This window comes from Nestor notabilis, unplaced genomic scaffold, assembly GCF_000696875.1.
Source record: "Nestor notabilis isolate BGI_N333 unplaced genomic scaffold, ASM69687v1 scaffold27002, whole genome shotgun sequence".
NCBI classification, from domain to species: Eukaryota; Metazoa; Chordata; class Aves; order Psittaciformes; family Psittacidae; genus Nestor; species Nestor notabilis.
Window position 1 is genome coordinate 606 of NW_009919130.1, and position 11938 is coordinate 12543.

General features: G+C 49.9%; 2 protein-coding genes across 2 annotated transcripts; both read right to left on the reverse strand.

Moving 5' to 3' along the window:
* Positions 1-316: 316 nt before the first annotated feature.
* Positions 317-2493, reverse strand: TMED6 (transmembrane emp24 protein transport domain containing 6). The gene is made up of 4 exons (XM_010010100.1): positions 2299-2493; positions 1089-1215; positions 751-902; positions 317-541 (listed from the first exon to the last, which is right to left on the reverse strand). Exons 1-4 carry the CDS (start codon positions 2491-2493, stop codon positions 317-319), a joined length of 699 nt encoding a protein of 232 aa, XP_010008402.1.
* A 1833-nt stretch (positions 2494-4326) lies between these two features.
* Positions 4327-11888, reverse strand: TERF2 (telomeric repeat binding factor 2; the record flags this gene model as incomplete). Its single annotated transcript, XM_010010102.1, has 10 exons — positions 4327-4485; positions 5261-5313; positions 5996-6070; positions 6104-6115; positions 8360-8739; positions 9272-9708; positions 10099-10242; positions 10636-10722; positions 11046-11176; positions 11793-11888. Coding segments are annotated over 10 exons (1574 nt in total), but the record flags the coding sequence as incomplete, so codon positions are not given.
* Between the last annotated feature and the right edge of the window lie 50 nt (positions 11889-11938).

Below are 11938 nucleotides of genomic sequence, written 5' to 3' on the forward strand. Positions count from 1 at the left end.
TTTATGCAGGCTTACAGAGGCTGGACAGCAGGCAGAACGCTGCTATCACTCCACAGATTGGGGGGCAGGGTTTTTTTTATTAGGTGTCTGATAGAAAATTCATGTTAGGACACCATAACAAACCAACCCAGCACACAAAGTTCAGTGTTGTGCTTTTCTTCTGTTAGGGTGACTTCAGCCAAGGGAGGCACAGGGGGAACTCTTCTTCCTCCTCGAAGCAGGATCTGGCCTTTCTTCCCTCTCAGCAAAGGGTGAGAGTGGCAGCTCAGTTACCAAATGCTACAGGCACTGCTTCTGTGCCCAGTTCTGGGCACTGCTAGCACTTCTGCCTGCTGGAGGCTTGCACGTTGAAGAGGCGCTTCAAGAAGTAGAGCTGCAGCACCCCGGAGAGAACAATGGCACAGCTCTGAGCCATCGACCACCAGTTGATGTACTTGTAGTTGGACTCCAGGAGGAAGGAGTCGGACGCTTTCCGCATCCGGGCAAAGTTGTAGAACCGCCACATGTGGAAGATGTGGAGCTGCAGCTTCTGGGTGCTGACCTGGGGGAGAGGTGGGTGCTCAGCAGTGGGGCTGCAGCTGAGCCTGGGGCTGGCAGAGCTGCTCTTGGAGCTGACCACTGGGCTCAGCATTAACTTAAGCTGCAGCTCAGCCAACAGCAAACACCCTTTTTAGTTGCCTTGGGAGAACCTGCTTGTCCATGCCTGTCCATCTCTCTGCGGGAGCACCCCACAGACACCTTCACACTCACCCCAATTGCCTCCAGGGTGTCATTCAGTTCTTTCCTCTCTTCCGGCTGCTCGTTGTCTGTGTTGAAGCCTTCATAGTAGATACCAAAGTTGAGATACACCTGCATGAAGCCGAAGTGGTTTTGCTGGTTGTTCAGGCAGAGCTGGTAGAAACCTGTGGAGAGAAATGGGGATTGTTGTTCCCTGAGCAGAAGAGCTGCTGCCAGGCAGACTAATCCCCAGCACTTGAACCTCATCCTCCCCACTGGGGAGGGAGGTGTGATCAGACCCATCAGTGCCTTGGGAAGTGCTGTCTGCCCCAGCAGGCTCGGAGCTGCAGCTGGACCGGGGCAGCGGGAACCTTTCTCCTTGGTGAGGAAGTTGATCTGTCCTCGCACGTGCTGGGAAGCACCAAGCTGGAAGCCGCTGGGGTCGCTCGCTGTGACCAGGATGTTCCTGTTGTTGCCAATTCCCGTTGCACGCTGGACCTGGAGGCAGGAAACACCCGAGGGATATTCATGGGCCTGATTCTGAGTCCAGGAAACAGACAGGAGCCCAGAGGAGCTTTTGTGTGCAGGGCGGGTACCCAGTGGAGTCCAGCCTTTACTGAGGGTTGGTTTGTGGTCCATGGGGAGCTGCCCCCTCCATTGCTGTGAGCTGAGGCCAGGAACAGCCTCCAGTGAGCTGCCAGCTACACGTAAAAGAACCCCACAACCTATAGCTCTGGGTGGTGAACCCCTGAGCTCCCAATGCCTGCTCATGGTCCTGTGGGCGCATGCACGCACCCCCTGTCACCCGCTCCAGCTCCCTGCTGCCTGGATGGGGTGCTCCCAGCACTGCTGCTGGTGCTGGAGTGGTGGGAGATAGAGCTGTACCGAGACTCAGGACAGTGCCATGTTCCTGCAGGGCTGCTCTGCAGCACTGGGCATGGCCATGCTCCTGCTCTCCTTCAACCAGCCTAGTGTAAACAGGAGATGAAAGGGCTGCTGTTTTCCCTGTGGGAAGGGGACAGAGTGCTAGGACAGGTACGAACGGCTGTGCCTGAGACATTTGGCGCACCTTCCAGCTGCAGCTCACAGAGCCAAGGGCCCTGCAGCAGCCTTCAGCCAGCCCAGCAAAGGGTAGAGCTCCCCACAGTGCCAGGGCACCCCACAGGTCTCTGCATGCTCAGTCACCATGTCCAGAGCTCTCAGTGCTCCTTTAAAACAGGTATTTAAAAAAGGAAATGGGATTTATGATGAAAATTGCCTAGAAAAAGTATAGTCCCTGAGGTGGAACACAAGTAACTGCAACCATTCCTGTCTCAACTCAGGACCTTCCCTATGCAAGGCAAACCCCCTCTGCCCTGGGGGTGGTGGATCTGGAGTTTGGCCTGAGTCTCCCTTCTGCACATAAGCCTGGTTGTAAGACCATGGCAAGGGAGGAATTCCCACTGCAGGACCCGCCGCACCCTTGGACAAGGCAGTGGCCAGCACTGACTGGAGCTGCAGCACTGGACTAACCTAGCACAGCCATTCCTTGACCCCATCATCAGCTGCACAGCTTCCCAGGATGCATCCCACAACACTCACCTCATAGCTGAAGAAGAAGTTCCCATTCTGTTGTGCAAACTGCCAGAAGCATTCCATGGTGCCTGCAGCGATGATGATGGCGAAGTCATAGCGATCCGCCCCATGAAATATGGGGTCCTGGCTGGATCTACTGAGGGGCTCAGTCCTGGGGCAGCTAGCGGGGCCCAGCAGAGCCAGGAGCACCAGCAGCAGCATCCTGCTTCCCAGCCTCCCGTGCTCCCTCCACCTAGGGCACAAGTGGGGACTGGAGGTGTCAGGGATAATCATTAACTGCTCCATAGCGGCACCTTGGCAGTGCCGGAGCTGGAGTCAGGGGAACAAGGCACAAGCTCTGCTCCTAAAGGTGATCTTGGAGCAGAGCAGGGGCTGGTCCAGCTCATCCACCTTAGAGCTCACCCAGCTGAACCCTCTGCAGAGGCTGAGGCTGCTCTGAAGAAGCTCCATGGTCACCAGCAGCACCGAGCCAGTCCGCAGCCAGCCCTGCTCCTCACTGACCAATGCTCCACCAGTCTGCGTCCCGTGAATAAGAAAATTAAACAGGAAAAGTGTTTTACCACCAGGAAAAGCACCCAGCCATAAAGTGGGTCTGTGGGGGAATGTCGTTCCTCCATGGCTCCTCCCTGCATTGGCTGCAACACCTTCCCTGCACAGCCAAGGGCAAGAGCCTGGTGCAGAGAAGGGAAGAACAGATGAATACATCTCTCTCCAGCTGGGCACAACCGATGAGCATTGCTTCACAACAGCAACTGCTGCTCCAGCTTGTGGGTCGCAGCAAGTCTCTGCAAGCGCAAGGTGTCCCGTCCACCCAGGGCTGCTCTGACCCCGGGGGAACGTGGTTTTACAAGCAGAAGGAGGGGGAAAACACGCAACCACAGCAGGTGACGAGGCAGGCTTGGTCCAGCAGCTCCTGGTGAAGGACAGACGGGAAGCAGGTGTTTCCAGACAGGCTTCTCCCAGCCCCGGGCTCTGCAGGAAAAATCCTTTTCGTAAATACCCTCATGCCTCCCCTGCCCTTTGACTTCAGCAGAAACCTCGTCCAGAAGCTTTGGCTCCAGGCAGCACCTCGGGGCATCAGAGTTCCACCCCAACCAGCTGCTGACCCAACACCCCCAGTCCCAGCTCAGGAGGCAAAGGGGGAGCCCCACATTCCTGGGGTGCTGCCTGCCCCAACTGCCGCTTTTCCATCCGTAAGGTATGAGCTCACACAGCTCAAGCCAACCAAGAAAAAACAAACTTTATTTTATGGAAGACTGCTAGGATGCAGGCTCTGGCTTTGGCTGCTGGAATATACAATGTCCTGGGCACCCATACCCTTGCAGGGATTGCACACCAGCAAGAAGTGTCAGGAAGACATGGCCCAAGCCAGTAAGTACTGGAACTTTCAATATGGGAACAACCAACAGTTAAGTACTAAAATACACAATTATGTTTTTTAAAGCCTTAAACCTGGGAAGAAGAAATTCTCACTCCCAGGCTTGCTGCTGCTAAAAGCAGAAAGAAATGTGAAGAATGAAAAATATCTAAGAAGACCACTTGTCTCAATCTCCTCCCCATAAGCTGTAGGGATACACGGTGCCTCCCACCCACAGAGGACTGAGCACAAATGGATAAAACAAGTGACTGACAGTTCAGACAATTAAAACACAGAAAAACAGCACCTGAGGGGATCATCCTGCCATTTGACAGCATCTGAGCAGAGAAAACACTCTCACTTCAGCAGCCCATGAGGCTGGGATTCATTCTGCAGAGGCTGCAGCTGTCAGGAGAAGGAAGTCCTAACCCAGGCCATTTCCAAGCATATGCTATCAAGCCTGCACAAAAACTAAAACCTGCAGCTACAACTCAAGCCTCGTAGGTTCTTGTCACACATGGTTTCTGTCTGCTGCAGCAGTCTCAGGTGTCATGGGCCCCCAGGCGCTCACCACACACACATCAGGGATAAGCACAGCAGCCTCCTCTGCTGTGATGCTCCAGTCCATCTTTCAAGAGAAAAAGGTTTTTGCACTGGAGGTCCTGTGGCTCCCAGCTTTAGAGGATTCCCAGTTTTTTCATGGTTCGCCAGCGATCCTTGATCATCACAGCTGTGCGGTTCTGGAAGGGGTATTTCTGGCAAATGGCCTTCCATCTCCCTTCTCCAAACTTCTGCACGCCCTCTTTGATCCACTCGCTCTCTTCCACCGTCCATTTCTACAAAAAAAATGGCATATGAAGCACTCTGTGAGTACAAAGTGCAGCTTCAGAGTAGCACTGGCAGAGAACCACATGGTAACTCCTCCCATGTGTGTTAGCTCCCCTTTAGTATTGTGTAGGAAAGGCACAGATATTCTGTTAACAGCACACACCACACTCAATCACTCCTTTGTGGATGTGATTGCGTACCTGTTACACGTAAGAGAAGTGCTCAGCTCTAGCAGAGTGCTACGTGCTGTACAGCAGCACAAAAGCCAGCAACTCTCTTACAAGCCAGGCTGAGATTTCCCAGCAGCATCGAACTGGAGACCTCTTCCCAAGCAACAGCTGCTGTATGTGTGTCCCTCACCTGAACAAGATGCTGAACCTCTCCAGCATGTGGGGAACCCAGCAAACCCAGCTCTGAACCATGTGCATCAAGGAAAAGGACTTCATGCACATACTCAGTGCCTGGCACACAGCTTTACCACCTACCAAACTGGGTTGTTTTAACAGAGAAACTCCAGGCAGCTCTGTGAATGCAAGGGCCTGCACAACTTGGATCAAGCCTGGACACCACAAGCACCAGCCTCAGGAAGCACTTTCTAACCCAGCCTCCTCATTTAAAGCATGGCAGCAGCTCGCCCTGCTGTAGTGAACTGCAGGCTGCTGAGGAAGCAGTCTGAGCCGCAACCCCCGCCAGTGTATTTCAGATTGTCTGGCAGTTTGCTCTTCCTTGCAGACATATTCTGATTTTGGGCCTTACTGAAAGGACTTAAGGGATCCACATTACCTGTTTCTTGGAACCGAAGACTGTACTATTGTGGCTGGCTGTCTCAAATGATGCTGGAAAACAAGGCAAGAGGGTTACATTTCACCTTAACTCAAGAGGTACAGACCTCCTTGAGATACTGCCTTGGGCTTAACAGCTGAAACACACAGCCTACAATGAAAGCATCCCATGACAGACAAACCAAACTCCTTTATCCCTCCATTTTCTGCAGCCACAGCTTACTCAGCCTGTTTCAAGCCCCAACTGTTTCATGTGAAAACTTTCCAGTAAGATCTGTTTTGTTTTAGACTAGCCAGAGCAGGGGCATCCATCCAGGATGCAGCCACACTGTACATTGAAGCTGGAATTAGACACCCATTGTCCACTCCTTTTCACCAGTTAAGCTGCATATCTAGCTGCAAAAATGACTGAACAATTGATCTGGCTGAAAAGGTAAACTGAACCTTTATTTCATGGCACTGAAGTGAGAATGGGGAAAAAGCTCTGTTTCTGATGTTTACATGCTTTAAGCTAAGCATGATTAATCTGAGACTGGAACAGGCAGCTCAGGCACACATTTCACGCAGAGGTACAAAGAACAAATATCCCAGAGCTATACAGTTACCTGTTTTCCTGCGTTTTCAGAATTTCTGGTTTCAAAATTCAGTCACACAGAAAGTAGCAAGACACCCACAGATGAGCCCCACAGCCAGCATTAGCATCAATTAACACCCACAGGAGGGGCTCTGTTCTTACCAGCACCCGGGAAAAGCTCATCCTCCTCACTCCAACTCTCTTTTTCTTCCAACCCATATGAGCTGTTCCACTTCCCTCTGAAGGACCTGAAAGCAGGCAAGCATTTACTTTGGCTGCTGGCTAGGGAGAATGTTTTTAGAGGAGAAGGTAGGGACACATAGAGCACACAGCAGGCAAGCCTGTAATGAGGGCACAGCGCAGAATGCCCATAAAGTGATATATAAACACACTGCCACCTCCTCCACTCCCTTCTGAGGGGGGATGAATCCTTAGCAGCCTCATTTGAAGGTACAGAGTGCTATACGTACTCAATACAGGTGTACTATTGTATTTTGTAGCCAGCATTAGCAAAAACAAGTGAGAACGTATTAACTACACAATGAAGAGCTTACAGCAGACACAGAGCTGGACCTCCCAGGCACAGACTTGCCAACAACTTGGGGGAGAAGCCTTTAGACTTCCAAAGGAGCACTTAATTCTTATTGTTTCACTGCTAACACTACTGAGGTCAGCCAAGCTACAGAGGCCTCTTGGTGAGATCGAGTGCCTCAATGCTGTCACCTGCTTCCAATCCTCAAGCAGAGACTTGTGAAATGAAACTAAGTCTGTTAAAAAAAGACTTCTAAAGGTTCACCCAAGGATACTGCATCAAATATAATTGAAGCCACTTGGAAATAACTGTTCTCTGTTCTTATCTGAGGTTGCACTCTTGAACACTTCTGTCTCGCACATAAACATTTCTGAAACAGCCTCTGGCAGAGATGCACAAAATGAAATTTCCAAACAGATGTCAGCACCACTGCTACCACAAGTCCTGACACAGAAAGGCTTCAAGACAAGACATCCACACAAGCAGCAGAGACAATAAATCACTTCCCAGGTGAACTGGAAACCAACTTGAACAGCGTCAGGGCTTGAAACTCATGAACTGCCTACACCAGCAACAGCAGCCCCATTCTGGACTCCTTCTTGATCTGGCACCACCCTCACTTTAGCTGGCACAGGATGGGAAGGCATCACATCCATCTCTGTGTCCGGCCCCTTCCCAGGGCAGTCAGGCACAGCACATGGCCTGGATGAGTTCACAAAACATCATCCTATTCTCATAGGGTTCCTCAGCACTCTCAGAATAAACTCCAGACACCCTGGGACAGCAACGTCAGCTGCAATGTATTACCAGAAAAAAAAAACCCAAAGGTAAAAGCATTGTCACTCACAAGTCATTGGAAGAGCAGGAAACTTATCAACTAAAATTCCGCCATGACTCTAAGACAACAGCAGGGTAGAAACCCCTTCCCAGCATCATCTCTGACAGCTTAACCCTGAGCAATACACACCAGCAAGAGATTTCACCACTGCTTCCACAGATGCCAGCTGCACTGCAGCACAACTCAACTTGTGGCCACTCTCCTGTGCTTCAAAGACAGTCACCTCCAAAGCAGCCAAGCAATGCAGAACACCAAGGTCTTTCTGGCCTGCCCTTCAAAACCAAACCTTCATGTTCTTGACATTCTTAAGCCAGAAAATCAAGATCACGTTCTATTTATTTTTTCAAAGACATCAAGCTCTCCTCAGTCCTCCCAGTTTCACTCCTGGGGATCCAAAACATCATTATTGCTGGCTGCTCTGCAAGTTCACTAAAAAGAAGATGAGCAACTCAGATGTTTAAGCAGGAAGCTTTGCTACACCGTTGTTACAGCCTACAGGAGCTACTCATGAGACTCATAGCTTTACAGTCTCCTATCAGGATTAATTTTGAACTTCTGCCAGTAAGCCACTTTGCCATCTTCTGTGGGAAACCCTCATAAACAGGAAAAAAACCTAACATAGTCCCACATGTTTCTGCAGTCATTTCAGCTGCAAGGTGACAACTCATACTGAAACAAAAAATTACAACAAGGAGTTTCTTAACCAACACTGGTTTCAGGGGAAAAAAAAAAAAAAAAAAAAGAAAAGAGAGACCTTAAGCAAGATGAAGAGGGAGAAAGGAGAGTTTAATCCACTCTACAAGAGACACCTACAAACTCTTTCCAGTGTCAGCATCACTAACCAAAGAGCACAGAAACACTCAATACCTGTAATATGCACACTGGAATTGCCTACCAGTACTAAGTGCAGTGCCTCCGACTCACTGCCAATGGAAAATGGATCATTTTCTCCTCTCCATTACCCAACCAGTGAAGCGTAAGGACAACAAAGCATTTACTTGCCCAGTTCCACATATGCTAACAGGTAAGGACCGTCAATATACTCATCTTGAATTCAAGAGAAAGGATTCTGTTCATGCTACCACTGTCAGCTGCAAGCCAAAAGATTGGGTGGATATTAGAATATACCAGAAGAGATGGGCTTCATACTTGGAACTTTTGGTAGATACAGGCTGGTCATGCAATTTCTGAACAGGTCTGGAAGCAGAAGATACAACTGGCTCCTGAGAAGAGTCTGGCCTCTCACTCAACTCGCTGCATTGGCTGTCTTGCTCCATGACCAGTCTGCTTATGGTGTACAAGCGCCTGGTCTTATGGATAATTTCAGGAGGGTCTGAGATGTCAGAATCTTGTTTCTCCTCTTCTTTTCGTTTCTTGGTTCTGTGGGATACAGAAGGAGACAGTTGCTTGGGGAAAGAAAAGTCTGTTTCATCCAGTTTGGTGAAGAGTGCATCAGAATCCCGGGAGTCAGACAGGATCTTGAAAGCTTCTCTCAGAACAGAAATCCCATACGTGGTTACATTTCCAGAGGGCCCCCTATAAAACAAACAGAACTGAGCAGGTTGTAGACATATCACCAAAGTGGCTCCAATTCACTGAAATCGGGCTGTTCCCTGAGGGCGTGACCCTCAACAACTGACCCCAGGGTACAAATAAAATCTTGTGACGAAGTCATTCCCAGCCCTTTGGTCCTCCTGCCTTCTAAACCGGGTGGTGCAGCAAGGAAGCAGGTCTTGAGGGAACATGCCCATGTGCTATTCTCAACCAGGGGTTAAGCCATATGGACATCAAACGCTGCTGCGAGAGCAAACCTGCTGGCAGCCACTGCCCTCCACCCCTGGTTTATAAAGTACTACGTATCTCCAGAAAAAAAAAAACAAACTAACTTAACACTTTTACTGTGATCCCGACAGAAATCTTATGCCGAGCACCTCTGGGGCTTGCTTTGGCAGACCTGCTGGGGCTGGCACTGGGGAAGTTAAGAGCTACCTGGACAGAAGAAACTACTGACTGGAAGAGAACTGCTGCTATACTACATCCACAGTGCAGGGCCAGATCCTTTGCTCACCTTTCTGAGTCCCTGGAAGACACTCCTGGAAGTTCTGGAGTCGCTGCTGGGTCAGCAGCTGCAAGTTCTGGAGTTGCTGCTGGTTCTTCAGATAGCTGCATCGGCTCTGATGCATCTTCCAAAATATTATCTGCTGCTATTATATGATCAGGAGTTGCTGCTGGGTCGGTACCTTCCACAGACTCAGAAGCTGTTGCAAAGTCACTAGTTCCTTCCGTAAGATCTGAAGCTGCTATGGGGTCATTTGCCCTTTCTGCAGGGCTGGGAGCTCTCTCCATGTCTTTTGCCATTTCTGCAGGCTCTGGAGCTCCTTCTGGGCCTTTTGCCCCTCCCAAGGGCTCCAGTGAATCATCCTTTGGCCCATTTACAGACTTAGGAGTCACTGATGAGTGTTTTGTTCTTTTGGCATGTTCTGAGCTCAAAGTCTTTTTAATCATCTTGGACAGAGAAAAAGCATGTAACCATTACAAAGATGATTTCTTGTACTGCCACCCAATTTCATCCCCTCCCAAAGGCATTTTAAGCTGCTACTTGCAGTTAAATCAGCACCAGGTACAGAGTTCATGCCTATCAATTAAAACTTGTTACACAGATTGAAAGATGCGTTCACCTCTAGAAACCTTTTTGGAATAGACTGATTTTGTAGTATGTTGGATTTAATCCACCATTACTTAGGTGCCTAAACTCAAACTCATTAACTGCTACAGAAGGCATGTAGAAGCCAAATTGCTGTATTTCATCGCCTCGTGGCAAAGTAAGTGTTGGTTCCCCCCACGTCCGCACCCTGTGCTGTTTTGGGAAGCCAGGTAAGCAGGGCAGACACGTACCATTAGCAGCGGGGGCTCTGAATCATCTATGTAAGTCTCCAGTAATTGAAATGTGCTGCGCTGGAAGTTCTTGTAAGAGAAGTTTCTGACCACTGGATGACTGCAATCCTTGTCCCGGATGACAGTCAGCAACTCGTTCTTTTTCTAGAGGAGAAATAAGAATGCTCTGAATAGATACAAGGGTATAAACACAGAAGCTAGGATCTGGGTGAGGTTTGGCCCCTTCATATTTGAGATCCTCCAGGCACAACTACTTTACACTGACACAAGGCTGGGAAAAGGCCAGAGGAACAGAAGAGCTACCTTGTTTCAGCAATTCTGACTTTCTGCTCCAGCACCCAAGATGTTTCAGTGCCTACAGAAAGAGGAATGGGGACTCCGGCTTTCAGAACCAACCCTTCTTACCAATTCATGCTCTACATGTGAGCTCTACATGCCTCGAGGTAGAACCCCTCCAGGTACCCCTGCTCCCCAACACCCCACAGAACATACCAGACAGTGCTCAAGCAGATGCCTCTCATTCCAGCACAGACTCACCTGGCCTTTGGGCTCCTTCCCTATATGCCTCTTGACAATTTTTGCAGCTTTCTCAAACTCTCTGTTTCTGATGCAGACAATAACAGCCTACAGGAAAAAACAAACACTGTTTTCTCTGCTGACACTGAACTGACCATACTCTGTAGATCAGCTTTCGAAAAGCGCATATGATCATCAAGCACAGCACAGGTAACAGCTTAGTACCAACTTAACAGGGAAACATTTCTACATTAACTCATGAAGAAGCATGTGCAGATACACATGAAGGTACAAATACATGCATGTGAAAATACACATCTGCAGACAAGTCAGCCCTAACAATGGTATTCCATATCTGAGGCAACTTTCACTGTCATTCACACAAGACTTTTCTAAGATAGAGTACTTATTGAAAAAGAAAAAGGTCTTACAGCTTCCTTCACCATTTCCCGAAGAGTTTCCATTGTCTCCTCAGTCACAGAGAATTCTGTATGAATGAGCTCCAGGATACCGATTGCTGATTCCAGAGGGGTGAGGTCTGACTCTTTATCAAAAGTGCAATCTGCAGGAAACCACAGCTGCTGATTTGTGAGGAGTTCAGAGTTACACCTTACAGACAGTTGGTCATTTGTTTGCTCGTTCTCACTGCAAAGTCTACAGCTACTGAGGATGAAGGTGAGTAGGAATGGCAGGGCAAGGGCCTAAACTGCAAGATCCACCCCCAGGCATAGGAAGCCACAGTGTTTTGGAAGCAACGAGGCTGAGCCAAAGTCATAACGCTGGTGTGTGTCTGGCGAACAGGACAGCCTGGGAGCTTGGGCTCAAGGCCAGGTTGGACAGAGCCTTGGGTGACATGGTTTAGTGCAAGGTGTTCCTGCCCAAGGCAGGGGGTTGGAACTGGATGATCTTAAGGTCCTTTACAATCCAAACCGTTCTGTGATTCTATGACACTGCTCTTGTCTACAGCAGCACAACGCAGGCATGAAAAGCTGTGCTCTTTAGACCCTCCCTCACCCTCAGGGGAAAGCTGCTACAACTGAACAGCTTCAGCCCAGGCTTCTGCTCTGTGCAGGAGCACAGCTCCTGGAGCTGCAGGGACACAGAATAGGGAGAGCGGGCTGCAGGCCAGCACCGGGGCTTCTTACCCCCGGGCTTTACTGGGAGCTCTGGGGACCCACCGAGGTTCTCGCCTTCCTCGACCCGTGACAGGAACTGCATCAAGCGCAGCATCCGGGCCATCGCGCGCTCCTTCTCCAGGGGCCGCACAAGCAGCGCTGCGGGACAAGGAGCAGGTTACACGGCGCTGGTACGACACGGCCGGGCC